At 39.1% G+C, this 19531-nt stretch overlaps 3 protein-coding genes across 3 annotated transcripts; 2 read left to right on the top strand and 1 right to left on the bottom strand.

The window, feature by feature from the left end:
• The first annotated feature begins 1982 nt into the window (after positions 1–1982).
• Positions 1983–6853, top strand: LOC146970341 (ras-related protein Rab-8A-like). The gene is made up of 8 exons (XM_085803783.1): positions 1983–2146; positions 2766–2826; positions 3117–3177; positions 3281–3358; positions 3463–3552; positions 3637–3702; positions 3791–3841; positions 4064–6853. Exons 1-8 carry the CDS (start codon positions 2023–2025, stop codon positions 4151–4153), a joined length of 621 nt encoding a protein of 206 aa, XP_085659909.1. The 5' UTR covers positions 1983–2022; the 3' UTR covers positions 4154–6853.
• Positions 6854–8394: 1541 nt separating this feature from the next.
• cib3 (calcium and integrin binding family member 3) lies at positions 8395–12110 on the bottom strand. The gene is made up of 5 exons (XM_085805914.1): positions 11806–12110; positions 10833–10867; positions 10366–10477; positions 9733–9880; positions 8395–8597 (listed from the first exon to the last, which is right to left on the bottom strand). The coding sequence occupies exons 1-5, from the start codon at positions 11854–11856 to the stop codon at positions 8395–8397; spliced, it is 549 nt and encodes a 182-aa protein (XP_085662040.1). The 5' UTR covers positions 11857–12110.
• Positions 12111–13535: 1425 nt separating this feature from the next.
• On the top strand, positions 13536–19183 carry LOC146970339 (excitatory amino acid transporter 1-like). Its single transcript, XM_085806118.1, has 10 exons — positions 13536–13623; positions 14301–14438; positions 15095–15302; positions 15383–15425; positions 15510–15567; positions 15662–15836; positions 16007–16240; positions 16328–16522; positions 17124–17258; positions 19005–19183. Exons 1-10 carry the CDS (start codon positions 13554–13556, stop codon positions 19126–19128), a joined length of 1380 nt encoding a protein of 459 aa, XP_085662244.1. The 5' UTR covers positions 13536–13553; the 3' UTR covers positions 19129–19183.
• Positions 19184–19531: the final 348 nt, after the last annotated feature.

Genomic DNA, 19531 nt, shown 5'->3' with positions numbered 1-19531 from the left:
ATAAAATAGACAGCAGAATATACAAAAAACACAGTAAATACGAATTTCCTATATTTTAACATTAAGTGTAGGGATAAATCTGGTTTATAGACATTTACTGTCAAGTTCATTTACGAGTTCATTCATGATAATACATCATATTTCATTTGTTTAACATGTTTTTTGCAGGGAAAAATCTCCAGAGTTACAACTTTATATTATGTAGCCTACTGTGTACTGTCAAAAAGTTCATTTATACAGTAGGCTACAAACATATTGTAGGCTATATGTTTGTTTTTATGCTTCCATGATAACGACTTTAACAATTAGCTGATAAGTGACATAAAAGTAAGAAGCTTTTTTCCCCCTTTTAATCTTTTATTTTATTTTATTTTATGAATGTTCAGCAATAAACAGAGTATGAATTCAAAATAAGAAGTTTTGTAGTTAGTTATGGTTGTTGGTAAGTTAGTCATGGACCAGTCCCAGTCTGGTCAGATGCTAGGCTACATGAACTGATGAAGCCTCTTGGATGAGAGGTGAAACGTCTTCCTAGACAAATAACTAAGTCCAGTTGCCTTTGATTTAAATTTCTTTGGGGATAACGATGACCTGGACAAATGAGAGGAATATGGTTTATTGGTAAGTTAGTGACGCCCACTGGTCATGTAGCCTTCTAGACATTTACTGTCAAGTTCATTTACTAGTTCATTCATGATAATACCGGTACATCATATTTTATTTGTTAAACATGTAGGGCCTATGTCTTTTGCAGGTAAAAATCTCCAGAGTAGCCTAACAACTTTATATTATGTAGCCTACTGTGTAGCCTACTGTCAAAAGGTTCATTTATACAGCCAAGGTAATGATAAGTGACATAAAATTAAAGTAAGAAGCTTTTTTTCCCTTTTAATCTTTTTTATTATTTATTTTATTAATGTTCAACAATAAACAGAGTATGAATTCAAAGTAGGAAGCTTTGTACCTTAGTTAGTTAGTTAGTGATGCAATAACTAATGTGATGGCGAGAGGTAAGACTAATTAAAACTGAGAATGAAATAATTAAATCCAATATTTTAAGAATAAAACAAATAAAATAAACCCAAATCAGGGAAGGAAGGGAAAAAGAAAAGAAAAGAGAAAGAATGATTAATTAATTGATACCCCTCCAGTCCTGCCCCCCTCCCACCCTGGAGGTCTTGGCCCCCGGGGCAAGCTGGGGGTCTAAAACAATGTTACCCCCTATCCTTTCTTACGAGACTATTTTACTTCTTCCTGTCTCTCATCTGTCTCCTCCCCCTTGTCTCCACCTCCATCTCATGCTTCCATCGCATTCTCTCATTCCCTCTGTACTTTCTCTGCAATCTTACACAAGAAGTCATTCACACATGCGCGCACACACACACACACACACACACACACACACACACACACACACACACACACACACACACGCATACATGCACATGTACATACACACTCTCACAAGAGAAGAATAGCCTAAACCTTTACCTACCTTTTATTCTTTATTTTTGCGTTCTATTTGTATTTATTTCTTCATTAGGGTATATATACTTTTTTCTTTTCTTTTCTTCTTTCATTTTACTATGAAATTTACCAACTTTGTCATTATTATCATATGTTTATATATATATGTGTGTGTCTTGTTTTGTTCTTGTCTCTTTTCTGTTCTTGTCTCTTTTCTGTCAAGCCTATTTGAAGTCTTGTTGGTATGATATTGTTATTTGTTAATCACCCACGTTGCACCCTTGTAGTTTGTCTGTAGTAACTGTATGTCTTTACACTATATGGCGCTATTAAAAAAACAAAACAAAACAAAAAACAGAGTATGAATTACAGTAAGAAGCTTTGTACCTTAGTTAGTTAGTTGGTTAGTTAGTGACGCCCACTGGCCACAGAGAGACGTCGACCTGCAGGTGGCTGATGCCCGTGATGCCGCTCCAGCAGGGGGCGTCCTTCCTGAACCGTCGCTACTTCAACGTCGCAGCTTCGCCGGGCGGGATTTCCGCAATAATATCAAGTATGGCGAAGACATACGACTATTTGTTTAAATTACTGTTAATCGGCGACTCTGGAGTCGGCAAGACCTGCGTCCTGTTCAGGTTTTCAGAGGACGCCTTCAACTCGACGTTCATCTCCACCATAGGTGAGCGTTACCGTGGTGATGAAGTGAACTGAGCCTTTCTTGTCTGTTTACAATAACGCCAATGGGCTATGTCAGCGGGCGCCGTCTATTTGCTGGAGTTGCTGCTCAGCTCTGCTCAGTTTGAAGTAGCTGCTCTTTGTCATTAGATTAATAAACTATGTTGTTGTTGTTTTAAATCAAGCGGCACTAATATTATTAACCGGTTAATAAAATATGACATGGGTTAACACTGTTGGGCTGTGTGTTTCGTGCAGCATTACGGATAACGTAAAGAGGAATCTGTCATGATAATTTCATATGCCGGGTGGCTTCCCTTCAAGCTAGCAACGTTAGCTGTTAGCCACCGTCTACATCCTGGCACACAAACCGAAAGCCCTGCTACATAGCACGCTATAGTTGAATAATTCAAGCTGTGTGAGAGCGTCGTTATTATTTAATGCTTATATAACTGCAGTGACCAAGAGGCCCAAGCTCTCGGCTCAGTTTGTACCCAAGTTAATACTGTATGTGTATTTTTGTGTGTGTGTGTGTGTGTCATAGCAGTTTCAGTCAGTGTTTGACGGCTACACCATGGCTAAAGAGCTAACGTTATGATTGACATCCGTCTTTATCCCTGCAGGCATTGATTTCAAGATCAGGACGATAGAGCTGGACGGCAAGAAGATAAAGTTACAGATATGGTGAGTTTTATCTACTGAAGTGCTCGACATGTGACAAGGCCGCAGTGTTTTGTCTTTATTATAGCATTTCAGTCATTATAAGGCTCCTCTGGTTGTCCACATGTACTTAGCAACATGGACACATCAGGAAATGATTCACCCCTTTTCTATTTCTTTTTTCTTTTGTTATTTAAAACACATTTTAAAATGACATTAATGTATCTTAGCTGGTAAGTTAAGGTATTCAATATTTTGTTTTTAAACTGTCTGGTACCTGGATCTTTTGAGATGATATGCCTGGTGTTTTTCAGGGATACAGCTGGCCAGGAGCGCTTCCGGACAATCACAACAGCCTACTACAGAGGGGCAATGGTGGGTATCTTCTTTATGGACTTTATAGACAAAATGTAATGTAATGTAAATCCAGGAAGGTCATGGATGAATCTCACCACATTTGATTTCCTGTTTCTTCCAGGGCATCATGCTTGTCTACGACATCACCAACGAGAAGTCTTTTGACAATATCAAAAACTGGATAAGGAACATAGAGGAGGTATTTACTTATCCAAATATCACTTCCACAATCAGGTTGATGTTCTACCATGCAGCTTTTTAAACATCAAATTGATCTTTTTTTAATTTTTTTTTTAATTGAAGCATGCATCGTCTGATGTTGAGAAGATGGTCCTCGGCAACAAGTGTGACATCAATGACAAGCGGCAGGTGTCCAAAGACAGGGGGGAGAAGGTGAGAAGTTTGTTGGGGTTAAATTTGATAGAAGAGACCAGTGTAACATCAGATGTTTCTAACTTCTCTTCCATTTTCTTCCAGCTTGCATTAGAGTATGGGATCAAGTTCATGGAGACCAGTGCAAAGGCCAACATCAATGTTGAAAATGTAAGTAGCCATTCTTGTTTGAGTTATTATGATTGCTTGGTAGATGTGTCACAAATATGACAACATTTTAATTTTCTTTGGATCACAGGCATTTTTGACACTTGCCAGAGACATCAAATCAAAAATGGACACAAAATTGGTAAGATGCATTCTTTGATAATTAGTTCAGTGTTTCATGTTGTGAAAAAATAGATGTGTCATGAGTAACTTTTTGCAGAATTTTAATATTTTAACGATGAAGCTTTTGGAACATTTTAAACCTCTGAAAATGAAAACCAACCTACTGTAGCATTGCGGGGGGGAAAAAAACACACAATTTTACTTTACAGCTCTGACCTGTGTGTTTGTTGCTCTGCTGCAGGAGGGCAACACGCCACAGGGGAGCAGTCATGGAGTCAAGATCTCAGAGCCTCAGAAAAAGACCAGCTTCTTCCGCTGTAGCCTACTCTGAGGACGGAGGCCGTCGACACTGGCTGCCAGCTGGCTGGACATAAATGGACTTGTGCTTTCTCTTAGCACTACCTCCCTATCCCTCTTTCTATCCAACCATGGCCTGTCCTCCCAGTCCACACCAACCATTATGTTCCCAGTAAGTGGAGGACTTCACCTCCTCTTCCTCTTCTGAAAGCTTCCAGTGGTGCATCTCTTCGATTTTTTTATTTTTTATTTTTTAGGAGATCTGTTGTCTTCATGAGTCAGAGACTGATGGAGGACTCGACCTGGAGCATTGTCCAGATGCTCCTTATCACATAAAAACAGGCTCTTACTTCTTATATTAGTCTCTTTGTTCTACGCACTCATATTTCACACAGCCGGTAGCACAACCAAGAATGAGAAATCATTTAATTATTGACAAGGTTTTGGGATAATAAGTACAAATGTGATATTTAGCTTTATTTTTTATTAGCGCTTTTTCCCTTTTCATGTGATGAATCTCATCCAGAGACTGACAGGCTTGAACTCCACTGAAACAGAGCTGCACAGGCTTTTTCTGCATCTGACAACCATATCAAACATAACGCGATCAAGGATCAGAGAGGAAACGTTTTGAAAGGATTTCTGTTTGAGTTTTGCTCTTTTTGTTTGCGATTGATGCGACACACTGCCTCCAACTCTCCAGCCTCTCTGCACAAGCTTTTTTTTTTTTTGTAAGTGCTTGAAAGCAGTTCAGCAACACAGACACTTAAATCCAGGTGCTGTTCTAACCTGTACCCAAAGTACTTCTAAATTCTCCACATTTAACAAGATAATGGTGGTGGAAAGTCGATTTTGTGGTCTACATAATAGCCAAAAATGCCTCTAAAAAGTTTCCTAGAGCCCAAAGGTCCAAACACCCGAAACATTTACTTTATTATTGCTCAGAACAAAAAAAAAGCAATCAAGCAAATGTTTGGTATTTTTGCTTGAAGAATGATGGCAAAGACCACAAATCGATTATTTTGAATTTTGTCTCAGCTCAGTTGACTAATCGTTTGAGCTCGAAACAACTTTATTATAAAGTGTTGCCTTTCATTTGAGTTGTGTGAAGATTTTGTTGCAGCTCTGACTCACTCTCAAGCTAAATGACGTCTTTGGCCGTTCGATCAGCAATTTAAAATCACACTGTAAGGCCCCTTTGCCCCCTTTCTTGCTTTCCAAGCAGCTCTCCTTGCACTTTACCAGTAAATCGTGTTTTGTGTGTAGTCTGTGCCAAGTGATAGTTTTGCAGTACAGCAATACAATTACTTAGTTTAAAAAGAAAAAAAAAAACAAAGAAAAAAAACAGTTTTGACCTAATGAGTCTTGGTAATATGGTCGGCTTCATTCCTGAATCTTACTGCACCTTCTTATAAATGACTTGATCTCCTTTGCTGTTTAACTGCTAGTGATCTTTCCTGGTATTAGTTCACTGATTAACATCGCCCGAACCTACTTAAACCAATTTATAGTAATATATGTATACATATATACATATATTTATAAAATAATTTGTGAGCTTCTGTTTCTATGCTACTGCCCTGCCAAACTGTAGTCAAAAAGTGACATTTTCTTGGCTAACATGACAACTGGCTTGACCTAAGCATAGGTGGGCTCATTAGTATTATTGTGCATCAAGTTGTGTGTTTGTGTTTCATTGTGGCCCTTTTTAGTTTGACAACTAGGTGGCACCAGAGACACGGTATGCATCACAGGTGACCGCTGACACTGAAATCTGAACCAGTATTTTGTATTTGACCACGAGCCACAATGAACTACTGTATAATTGTGTGATGATGCAAACATGTACCCTCGACTCGTATTTACCTTCGATGTTGAGTCTCCACTGTTCCTCATGTTTCCTTTCCCACATTTGTTCTCTAGTCTGAAAATCAAGCTCCTGTATGCACAATACCGAGGGGGAATCTGTCTTCGCTTGCCTGCACCTTCTTGATGATTTAATAATTTGGGACCTCATGACTACCATGACCATTTGTCTTAACCGCTTATACTCAGTTCTGTCATAGGTAAGCTATGCATTGTGAATCTTGGACCTGTGCATATTATATGTAATGTAATTTTCAGACATACTCGTAGCCCTGTACAGTTGAATGTATGGGCTTTTTTTTTTGTTATTGCTTCTTTTTTGTTGTTTTATTTTGTTTCATTCACTGAGCCAAAAAATAGGACATGCTCTGTTTGAAGAAAACTGCATTGCTACATCAGTGCTGAGGGAAATCTACCATGGTGGAAGGTTAAGTAGGAAGAGTGTTGATGCTGAAATGAGGAGATAGTGCTGTCGTCTCACACGAGTGATACTGTAGCTTTAACAGAAACGTAGGGAGCAGACTTTTGTGGGACTCGAGCTGTATCATTTTCACCCCGAAATGATACTCCTCCCTCTTTTGATTTTGTTTTTAAATCATATCTTTTTCTTAAGACTTCCTATCACATGTCATAATATACTGTACATCCCTTTTTACAGCCATATTTTCATTCCATTGATTGTGAAGTACACAGGGAGAATAATAAAAAAGACATTTTAGAAAAAAAAGGTGAAAAAAAAACTGTAAATATCACATTGAAAAAGAGATCTACTTAAATTGTACTGTACTTTCTAAACCCATATGAAAATGTATCTACAATTTGTAGATATGTGTACTTTTGATTTAATAAAATAAGATTATAAAACACAGCTTCTTTGTTTTAATTCAGCGTCTTTATTGGCCGGCTGTCAGAGGAAACGACACCGTCAGTTGAACCCACACTCTCACAATGGAGCTCGACTGCTTTCATGGCAAATGCCTCTCCCTCTCGTTGGCCTGCAGTGACCCACTGGAATATTCTGGCATGTGTTTCTTTTATAGTCTGGTGTAACTGAACCCCTTTAGATACAAAACACAAATCTGCTGTTGATGGTCATAACTAATGAGCCTTGTCTTGACGGATCGGCCGATGCTTCCACCTGATGACAGACACGCAGTCACACCATGACACGCTGTTATTTCTGTGGCTTCGCTAAAGAAAGAGAAAGATCGGATGTGGATTTGTTGTGTTAGTTCAAGGCGAGCAAAGCCAAGCGGTCAGAGTTTCTCAAGAGTTTTGGCCCCTGAGATGCCAAATGTGAAAGTCTGTGAGTGTGTTAAGACATATACAACAATACATTTCATTTTTTTTTATATAAAACAAGCACAAACAAGGAAAAAATTATTCACAAGATGCCATAGTAGATTTTCAAAAAGATTGATAGAGAGGCCAGGATTTCAATACTTTCCAGACAATCTGCAGCATTATCAGTCCATCTGTTGGAGCTTCTCAAAATAATGAAAGTACATGAGTGTCGCTTCCTTAGATCCTTATGTGGAAGGTGCTGTGAACAGAAATGAGAGAGTTCCGGTTTGATTTCTTAATTAAAAACTCTGATAAAGTAGCTAAATGTAAATTATGTAACCAATTATTTACATCATGTACAGGGCCGTTGGTGATGATAATTCTAGGGGCCCAGCGCCCAGTGGGGCCCATAAAAAACCCCAGTAGTCTAATCTTTGTATGACTGATTTATTCTGTGTAAGACCCTGACTAATACTCATAGTACACTGTAAAAACTCAACATCCTTCCAAGAATATTTGTCTTATTTCTTGTCCAAATGTCTCATTTCTAGTCAAAGCCAATCTCTGTCCACTTAAAATAAGACTCATAACCTAAAAATTAACTTGTTTTTAGATCATTTTCACTTGTTTCAAACAAATCTTCACTTGAAATAAGTAGAAAAATCTGCCAGTGAAAACATGTTTTTTGTGCTTGTAATAAGGAAGAAAAACTTGTTCCCCTATCAGATTTTTTCTACTTATTCCAAGTGAAAATATGCTTGAAAGAAGTAAAAAAAAGTGTCTAAAAACAAGCTACTTTTAATGTGATGTGTCTTATTTTAAGTATAATGAGATTTGTTTTGACTAGAAATGACATTTTGACCAGAAATAAGACATATATTCTTGGTAAGATACTTGAGTTTTTGCAGTGTAATGCTGCATTAGCATCAAAACAAAGTAGGCTAAATAAAAAATGATAATACATACGTAGTCTAAGAAAAAAAAACTGGAAAAGTTAGGCGGAGGGGCCCACTTTAGTATTCTTTAAGGGGGCCCAGAATTCCTAGCAACGGCCCTGATCATGTATATATGTGGGTGGTTTTATCTTCATTATAACCTGTGATATACCACAGGCTCATCATTGGCTTAATACCTGAGGAAGTCCGGTGCTCGGACGATCATGTGCTGGAAGTCCTCCAGAGACAGACGTCCGTCGTTGTCCAGGTCGGCCTCGTCCATCACCTTCTCACACACCATCCTCACCTCGTCCTCCGTCAGCTCGTTGCGGGTCAGTTTGTTCAGCGTCTTCTCCAGATCTGACTTACAGATGAAGTCGTCATTGTTGAAGTCTGGCAGAAAGAGAGAGTGGGAGAGTGCATGACATAATGAGAAATTATGATGATAATCAGTTAAACCAATTAACTGATTGATAATCATAATTCAGGGTGAAAAAAGACTAAAATTATCTTGCTTTGCTTTTCAAATTGATTTTTTGTGCTCACTTGTTCCCAATACGTCGTAGTGGGTAAGTAAAGTTTATTTAAAGCGCCTTTCATGGATAAAAACTCACTTTATATTAGAAAAATCCCAGGAGTTTAAATTGTATTATATTAGAGGTCATTTCAGGTGTCCGAGTTAATGCTTCATCACACCTGTTTTTACAGTGTGTCGCCTTCTTTGATGTTTCTCCTCCATGGGGTCTGAATAATAAATGAAAAATTTCCTTGATCCATGACCAGGGTGATGTTATGTATGAGACTTCTGTCATCGTTACTTAATTAGGGTGGGGGATGGGGGGGAGTTATATTAGTACTGAGCTCAAACTCGGCTTTGACGAGCTTGTTGCCTCCATAATGGGCTGGTTAATCATTTATAAGAGTCCATGCACCATCCGTCATGCTTACAGGTCCATAACCCTTCACTGTGCATGCTTTGTGTTAACATGTGGCTGCATCATATTAAAATACATGATTCACATGTTTCATATTTAGTGGTTTACAGTTAAAGTTTGAACCAGTGATTGAATGTTTTTGTTGCACAAACATCGAGCTTGTTTTGTTTTTATGAGCGTTTTTCCTTTTTTAAACACTGTGTCATGACCTTTTGACCCCAGGCCCTCTAATAGGCCAAAAAAACACACCTAACATTGTTTTAACAGTTAGATACTTCATAACTCCCCCTAACCTTATGCCAGTTACTTATAAACATGATTTTGAATTGACCCCTTTACAGGAATTATTTGTTTTGACCCTATATAGTTAAATAGAAGGTAATATCTCCTCTGAATCTGTATTTAGTGCTGACAGTTCACTATTTTGACTCCTTTTCTTGTATTTTAATGTCTTTTTTGCAGTGTCATAACAGTGCATTATCATACAATACAAGCTGTTTGTGGCAAAGGGAAGTGTTACAGTTGCATCATCTTTCCACATATTGCAATTCACTGTAGCAGTATCAGAAGAAAAAATGCAACTATATCTTTACCATAAATTTTAAAAGCGTAGTAGGCCTTGAGGTCACGTGGAGCCATCTCACTCAGGACTGAAAACATGTCCAAGAAGTCGTCCAGTGTCATGTTTCCCTCTCCGTCCTCAGAGAAAACCTCAGCGATCCTCTGACGAAATGGGTTGTCCTGCACAGAGGGAACACCACGACTTGAGTTTCAGTCTGACAGCATTTCAGTGCAGCAGTTCATTCATACACACAGACACCGGTGCTTCCTTTTCCTTTGTGTGCATGTGTGTAACTCATTATTACAAAATGGTGTGTTTTATTTTAGCCTCTATCAAATGTAAAGTCTTATTTACAGTTTAGAGGAGTGAATGACTAAGAGGGAAAATGTCACCATGACGCTGTCACTCTCCCTTTCTCAGGACCTACCAGTGACCTGCATGTCAACACACCTGCTTACCCTCCTGTCCTTGTGTAAAGAGCCATATAATTGACCCATTTCCAAAAAGTGTGTCCTCAGGGACCCACCTGTATTCTTCAAGTTCAAAGGAGTCGGGTGACAAATAACCTTTCTAAGAATTCTGTCGATTAGCTGGCCATTAATTATGGATTGGGAACACAGGGGGAGCGAGGGTCTGCGGGGTGTGTGCGGGCCAGTGGGTCTACCTTCAGCTCTGGCATGCTGCCAATCAGCTCATATGGTAGCTTCACATCTGGCTGGTTGGTGTAGTCAAGGGGAACGAGCTGCGGTGCCAAATCCCGATAGCGGTAGAAGAGTCTGGGAATATTAAATTACAAAACATCTTCTGTATTATGTAGTTGAATGAAGCTCTCACTGTTCAGCTGCAGCCGCTTTGTTCTCAAAACATTGAAGACATTGACAAGTATGTTTCCAAATAGAAAAGTTGTCAAAATGTTCTCTAATAATAAAATTTGACATCCCATGTGGCAGCCTGTCCCATAGTAAGACAGGTCTCTTGATACAGTAGTTTAGAGTTACAGTGCGTTATTGTGCAGAACAGAGGAAAAATAAAAAAACAACATTCAGCTGTGTCATGTGTGTTACACCGGCAGTGACTCAGAGATAATATGGTTGAACTGTTTTGGCGTAAACAAAATAGTTGCATGCTCACCTGAGGATTTCTTTTCTTGTAAAGTATGTACAGTCCTGCAAATACAAACAGATCGTGGCAGGAATGTGGAAAGAGCATTAAGGAGATGTTCTTGTGTAGTGTGGTGCTAAATCATCTCTGTGATGCAGCGGAGGAAGAAGCACTTTAGAAATACTCCAGCACCTAGCTCGATAAACGAAAACTAGGTCAGCACAGAAAGTTGAACAAACAAAATGTACGTAAAGCTTCAAAAATAATAGTGGACATTATCAGAGACTATCTATATTGTATTGCCTTTAAGGACTTTGACATTATGCATTATTGGTTCATTATTATCATTGCATTAGTGCATCATGATCTCTGAGCCAATCATAAAATAATCTTCTATAAGAGTGAAATAAATGAGTAAAAAGAGCAGTTCCACGTGCTGAAATGTTGTGGAGTTGATAAGAATATTAATAATATATTAATATATTAAAAATATCTTATTGGTTCATTATTATCATTGCATTGGTGCATCATGATCTCTGAACCAATCATAAAATAATCTTCTATAAGAGTGAAATAAATGAGTAAAAAGAGCAGTTCCAGTGCTGAAATGTTGTGAAGTTGATAAGAATATGAATAATATATTAAATCATATCATACTTCAGTTCAGTGCTACAGTGGGTGAAAGAAGGAGAGTAAATATTCATTATTTACGTTCCACTGCTATGGTATGCAAAAAGATGACATCATAAACAACTGAACAACAAACAAAATGAACCAAAATATGAAATCAAGCGCCATCAGGAAATTCAGCTTTGACCTGGTTCATCAATCATCACCCTGAAGGATGCAGCACACTGACATGGATGTCCTTGTGTTTTATAAACAAACAAGTCAAGGTCTTGTCTTTTGTGTATTCAACCTTGTTTACAGATGCCCTTTGGTATTGGAGTAAGGATAAAAGTCTGGTTCAGACATTTAAAAAAAAAAAAGGACTGACACCCACCTGATAGGCATCTAGCTGCCGTGCTGTGAAGATGGTCTGTTTATTCCCCATGTCTGAGCACGCAGACGCCGAGCCTCAGGTCCATCGCTGCTCCAGCATCAACTACTTTAGGGTGTGTGTGTGTGGATATGTCAGATATGAAATACTGGGACAAAAGGAAGCCAGAGCCAAAGAGGAGATCAGGTGTCGGGCTGCCACAGGGCCCTTTGGTCCCCTTTATAATGGCAGCATTTCATCGTTTTCTCCATTGTGAATAGCAGCCCCTCTGACAATGAGCAAGGGCTGTCGTCCAGCATCATGCCAAGTGGTATCAACCCCCTTTATAGTGCCACTCCATGGCCAACGCCTCAGTCTGCGCTCAGGTTACACTCTTTACAGACAGGGGTTTTGTAGTGAACAAATAGAGTTTTTGATGGGAGAAAAGGTGCATTTTATAGCAGAGAAATCAAGTAATTAGATGCAGTATATACACATAACAAAAATGCTTAGTCTTAGGAAGGGCATTACATCTCACATAAAACAGAATTAGAAAATGTATTCACTTTGCACAGGAACTAGGACTTAAGGCACTAAATTACCCTTTATCCCTCTATTATAATTAATAATAGCAGATGCCCAGCAGCACACACACACCTTTATCTTGTACCAAAAAAAGTCGGAAAAGACCTTAGGCTGTATAATCAGTGGTTTTAGTAACACAAAGAAAGGTTTTTTTGCTGCTAAATGTTGAAGCTAATGATTCATAATTCATAATTCATAACGCCTCACTAAATTTTAAAATATTAGTATGAAAGTTAAATGAGTTTGTTTTGACAGTGAATTGTGCGTCATTGAGTTTCAGTCAGTAGTAGAAAACACATGTCTTCACAAATCAAGCAAGACTTTATTTTAAAGTTGGGAAACACTGCTCTGTGTCACACGTTTCATCTGACTGAGCTGAGACGTTTGTATTTATAATATATTCAGTCTTTTTCTAAGGTGCGAGCTCTGCTGCCTCCTCTTCCTGCCACCTCCACCTGCTCTGCTCCCTCTCTGTTTGCTTGCTTCCTGCCTCAGGGGTTTATACCTATACCCTGAATTAATTTTCCAACTAGGATGTGACTTGAAACACTTCCTGAAATATTTCTGCTTTGCCAAATGAGAACAAGTGTGTGTGTGTTTTTCCCATTTGGCATGCACCCAATATCCTTTGCTCCATGTTGCAGTTGCCGAGTCAAATATGTATGGAATATATGACAAATACATCCTTTATTACTGTGTATGTGCGGTATTAATGACCAAACCTTTAATAGCCTGTGGGATGGGCAGGGACAGACACTTAGTTAAACAAAGAGTATTAATTTCAAACTTAACACAGAGACTAGTTCAGGTGGCAAGAGGGAAATATCTGGGACTTTTCAGCTCTTTAAAAGGTTTGAAGGTTTCATTTATTGATGTTTGTAGCAAATTAAGATGGAAAAGCACTTGTTAAATCATTCATCCTCCATTCTTATTTTTTACAAAATTGTCTTGTTGTATCTTCTATTTAAAATATGTGGAGTTCTTTTATTTTTCCTGTCATAAATTCTGCATGTTTTATAATGTAATGTAAAGAACCTCTGCTTTCCGTCTTGTTTTTCTTTCAGCAGTCTGTCAAAGAGATGCCTCTACGGTTCAAGCTGGGCACTGGAGGCAGTGCAGGCGTCCACGCTGCCGGGACACATGCCGGGACCTCTGGGGCCATAAGTTTGGATTGTTTGTCAAAGTGTATGTGTAATGTCAAGGCTTTTCTGTGCAGAAATGCTTTCATGCTCTTCACTGTGGCTGCTATTATCATCGGTAAGTCAATTTGTTAAACATTGTCAGTCGAAGTTGAACTGAATTCTCTTTGCAAAGAGGTGAAAGACTCATAGGTGTAATCTCACTGTGGAGTAGGACAAGATCTGACACAAATACATGTAAATATTAAGTAAAGGACTTTGAATAACTACACTACAAGTTTATACAGTAATATTGTGCAAACCTCTGTTGTGGGTATCATGAATGGAGAGCTCTCTCCATTCATAATTTCAATCATGACGTGCCTAGCTGTTAGCAGGGAGCTCCCTACTCCCAACACAATACACATCATTCAGTTTACTCTAATGACATTTTACTTCATGATACTGTATCTCAAAGCTGAGGTTGTTGTTATCCACTTTGTTGAGGCAACTTTAAACTGTTCAGTAAGCACTGCGCTTTGTCCGGAATGAAAATGTTGTCCTATAATTAACACAATGACAAAAACACATGAGGTCACCCCATGTTTTCTAAAAATAAATGTATGCCTCCCTCTCCAAACTCTGGGTCAAATCTTACAATTGAAACCAAATTACGTCATGCATTAGTCGATCAATTATCCATCAGAGCCTGATCTGAAGCATCAGTTAATAGTAAATTGTTTTTCCATACGTCAGTTAATGCATCACTTTCTTTCTTTTTTTGACTTGTTCACCTGTGTTTGTAATTCTTCTCAGGTCTCATACTGGGTTTTACGCTGCGGTCCTTTAACATGACGGCGAGGCAAATCAGTTACTTCACCTTTCCAGGAGAGCTGATGATGAGGATGCTGCAGATGTTGGTGCTTCCTCTCATCATCTCCAGTCTGATCACAGGTTAGTTTCTAACTTCACTACAAAACTACCATAGCAGCAGGTTCCCAGATATTACATTTAAAGCACTGGGACAGTATCATAAACCCTAAAGTGACACAAAGTATACAAACATGAGTGCTCACAGTGATTATGCTTGACTGTGCCCAGATCTAAAAAATATTGAAGCCTCCTATATAGACTCAAGTATACTGTGTAGTATTACTGGTTTGCAGTTTTCACTTCCCTGAATACACTGTATATACAGACTCCATCTTCTACATCCCACTCACCCCCACTCAGGTCAAACTAAAATGTTCAGACAGCATTTTTTTGACACAAGAGAAATTTCCAATATCACAAACCAGATACACCACCTCTAACTCCAAACTAAAACTAAACACAGTTGGCCAATAAATGAAGAACTGGGTTGCATCAAAGCAAAGTGGTCAAACATGCATTTTTATAGTTTATCATTTTAAATATCAAAACTATAAATATAAACTATTCATGCTGTGCTGTGCAACATCTGACACCGTTTTGCATGGGAAGATATTTTCCTTCTATTCACTTTTTAGATCCACTATCTTCAAAAGCATCAACCAGACACAGAATGACAGAACATTATCTACATTTACCAAAGTGTTGCATCGATATGTTATGACTTCTTTTCATTTCAGGCACGTCGTCTGTGGACAGGAAGGCTTGTAAGAAAATGGGGCTCTACGCTGTTTTGTATTACACAATAACCACCGTCATGGCTGTGCTGACTGGCATCCTGTTAGTTGTTTTTATCCAACCAGGGAAATCTCCCAAGCGCACCTCAGCGTCCTCTGGTGGCCAGGTGGATGTTGTGGAAACTGTTGATGCCTTTCTGGATCTGATCAGGTGCGCATTAAAAAGCATTGTCCCGCATCATTTATACAGTTTGAGCTAATCTGTGCTTTTTCTTTCTGTTTGTTTTGCAGAAACATGTATCCTCCAAACATAATAACAGCTTGTTTTATGAGGGTGAGCTCTGCAATGAATATGTTTTATATATTTTTTTTGTTTTGTTTCAATATTGCTCATTTTTTTTCTGTCATTTTTATTCAGTATAAAACAGTTTATTCAGATGGCACAAGTCAAGGAATTGCCAATCTGACTCAAACAAGTGAGTTCAACAATATTTAACTTTTTTATTCCTATTCATGCATAGTTATTGGGTGCTGTCATGATGTGTAACAGTGTAACTTGAATCCCTTCAGATGACACAGTACCAATGCCGGGCACTGTAGAAGGAGTCAATGTTTTAGGTCTATTGGTCTTCTCCATATCCTTTGGCCTCAACCTGGGCCGCATGGGGAATGAAGGAAAACCTCTGAGGGATGTGTTCGGCAACTTTAATAAAGCCACCATGAACATGATCAGCCTAGTCATCTGGTAAGTGTAATATGAACATGAACAATTCATCTTAAATTTTGGCATCTACTGGCCTGGAGCCATCCACTCACTGAATTGCATCAGGATTTAAATTATATACCTACTATCGCCCCCTACAGTCCGTTTCTTTGACACTACATCACCTTCTCTGTATCTCGACCCTCTCTCAGGTATTCCCCAGTAGGAATCCTCTTCTTGGTTGCAGGGGGGATCCTGAAGCTGACAGACATCAGCCTTCTGGGACGTCAGCTTGGCATGTATATTCTCACTGTGATGACCGGCCTGGCAATCCACAGCTTTGTCACTCTGCCCCTCATCTATTTGATTTTCACACGGAAGAATCCCTTCAAGTTTATAGTGGGTCTCTTCAAACCTCTCACCACCGCCTTTGGGACTTCATCCAGGTTGGTTGGATGCAAACAGAAGAGGCTGCTCAATGACATGGTAACCATTGAAGTGTGTTTTGACTTTTTTTGTTCTTAATTTCTTAGTTCTGCGACTCTACCAGTCACCATCCGCTGTCTGGAGGAGACTCTCAAAATGGACAGCCGGGTGACTCGCCTCATGGCGCCCGTTGGGGCCACGGTGACATTGGATGGTACAGCGCTGTATGAGGCAGTCGCTTCCATATTCATATCCCAGGTTTATTATGTGGAACTTGATGTTGGTCAACTCATCATTGTCAGGTATGATCACATGCAGACTTCTAACATGTTTTATCACTGCAGTAACTTTAGAAATCAAAGTTTGACAAACTTAAATAGACTTCTTAACATTATGTTCAAAACTGGCGATTCAAGAGCCTTTTTTTATATCTGTAAATTGCACAACACAGACTTAAGCAAAGTGGTGAGGACAAGTCCCCAGCACTGGTTCTTATAGATGTAATACTCAAGTCTCATGATGATTTAATATGCTTCATGTTTTTTACTTAAGAAAATGTCTTAAAGATGCATTTAAGACCAAATTGTACCATGTATTATCAAATCAGGTCAGGTATAAAAGCACTGCAAATAACAGCAAAAGTAGAAAATGTGATAATAACTTAAGTGATGATAATTAATAGGATATTCATTTATTCATAAAGATATTTATATTTATCGGTGTTTAATGCATTATTAACTCACTGATAGTGAATTGGTGTATTTTCATGTTTTCTTTACCATAGTCAGGCACCTCCCCCACTTCAGTCTTTAGGAAATACCCCTAAAATGTAATTTTTGAAACTAATTAATTGATTGATCAACAACTGATCAGTCTTGCTTGTTCTCATTTATGAAATTACAGTATAACTGCCACAGTAGCGGCGATGGGGGCTACAGGTATCCCACAGGGTGGCTTGGTCTCCATGACGATTGTGTTGACATCAGTTGGTCTGCCCCCTGAGGGCATTTCATATATTATTGCAGTTGACTGGATGTTGTAAGTACATGTCTTTCTGTTTGTGTGAGATATAACCTGTTTGTTAATATGATTAAAATGCACAACCAGCATTGTGTTAAATAGGATATTACCAACATTTAGAACACGGCTCTCTTGAATACTCGATTCTGATTGGTCAATCACCAATATTCTGCGGTGTTTATTTCTCGATAGACCACCGCTGAGCCAGAGCGATAGATATAACAGCGGACCGTTGCTAGGGACTCCATAGCAACGGCCGACTCTGCATGTCCGGTCACGGCCGCTGTTTTGCTGAGCCTCCTCCCGTTCGTGCATTTGAAGCCTTTGATAATCAAACAGTGGATCGATGGATTACCATACACGTTACGTGTATTTTGTGTAGTCGTACCTGTCATAAACAAGAGATTATGGGGTGCGTTTGTGTCGCGGAGCTACAGAGAGGAGAGGAGCTGTGACACGGTCAGAGGTTCTGATGCAAGTTTACTTTTCAGCCACGATGTGGAAATAAGGAGCCTCCACTCTCCCTGTAACAGGTTACAAGTCGTTTATCTAACATCACTATTAGTCCGAAGCTATTTAATGACGGTAAAAATGAAACATAAAGTTAATATCCTGCATACTTTCTCTTTTCTGTGCTGCGCTGGTCAGAGCGGCGTCCCGAGCAACGGTCTAATTTTACATGAATAAAATCTCTTTTTATCATTATTTTGTGTTACATTATTGAATGATTTAGTTGTAGGCCGTGTTCTAAGCGGGATAATGTATAGTTGGTCGGTTGTTATGGAGAAATAAACCCCTTCAGGTTGTATGAAACCCCTCCGCTTCGCGTCGGGGTTCCATACAACCTGTCGGGGTTTATTTCTCCATAACAACCTCCGAACTATACATTATCCCTTACTTAGAACACGGCTCTCTTGAATACTCGATTCTGATTGGTCAATCACCAATATTCTGCGGTGTTTATTTCTCGATAGACCACCGCTGAGCGGACCGTTGCTAGGGACTCCATAGCAACGGCCGACTCTGCATGTCCGGTCACGGCCGCTGTTTTGCTGAGCCTCCTCCCGTTCGTGCATTTGAAGCCTTTGATAATCAATCAGTGGATCGATGGATTACCATACACGTTACGATGTATTGTGTGTAGTCGTACCTGTCATAAACAAGAGATTATGGGGTGCGTTTGTGTTGCGGAGCTACAGAGAGGAGAGGAGCTGTGACACGGTCAGAAGTTCTGATGCAAGTTTACTTTTCAGCCACGATGTGGAAATAAGGAGCCTCCACTCTCCCTGTAACAGGTTACAAGTCGTTTATCTAACATCACTATTAGTCCGAAGCTGTTTAATGACGGTAAAAATGAAACATAAAGTAAATATCCTGCATACTTTCTCTTTTCTGTGCTGCGCTGGTCAGAGCGGCGTCCCGAGCAACGGTCTAATTTTACATGAATAAAATCTCTTTTTATCATTATTTTGTGTTACATTATTGAATGATTTAGTTGTAGGCCGTGTTCTAAGCGGGATAATGTATAGCTGGTCGGTTGTTATGGAGAAATAAACCCCTTCAGGTTGTATGAAACCCCTCCGCTTCGCGTCGGGGTTCCATACAACCTGTCGGGGTTTATTTCTCCATAACAACCTCCGAACTATACATTATCCCTTACTTATTACTATATTCTGAAACATATTTGGCCTCTTGAACACGTGATTGTGGTAAAGTTATGCTATTGAATTCCTGACCTAAGAACTTCCTGTGTGTGTGTGACAGGGATCGTTTTAGGACGACCACCAACGTGCTGGGTGACTGTATCGGTGTGGGTGTAGTGGAGCATCTCTCCAGACACGAGCTGCAGAGTCCTGCAGAAGAAATCTTGGTAGAAGAAAAGTCTTAACTGAGACAAAACCAAGACACAACCTCACCCTCTGTTCTCCCTGCAGCACATCATAGTTTTTAATAAGTTACCCACAGTAAATGCTCAAACCTTTGTCATGCACTGTTTGTAATGTACAAGGACAAACACTTGTATAGAGACATTAACTTTTTTTTTAATTGTGATTTAGCTGCCTTCTTCATCAAAGATGTCATCAATTTTAAGTAAATGAACACAATGCCAAGTTTGACAATTGTCCTAAAAACTCAGTATGATACAGAACTGTTGTGGAAAATGTCTTAAATACTAAATTATTATCCACTTTTCTGTGTCTTTGCAGGATATAGCTTAGTTTTTCTGTGATCTTGTCAGGGAAAAAAATGTCTAAAATTGCTGCTGCAATATATTTTGGAAATGGATAATC

Source organism: Trachurus japonicus, chromosome 17, assembly GCF_045865225.1.
Source record: "Trachurus japonicus isolate A0001 chromosome 17, Traja_1.0".
Lineage (NCBI taxonomy): Eukaryota > Metazoa > Chordata > Actinopteri > Carangiformes > Carangidae > Trachurus > Trachurus japonicus.
This window is presented reverse-complemented; position numbering and strand designations above follow the sequence as displayed.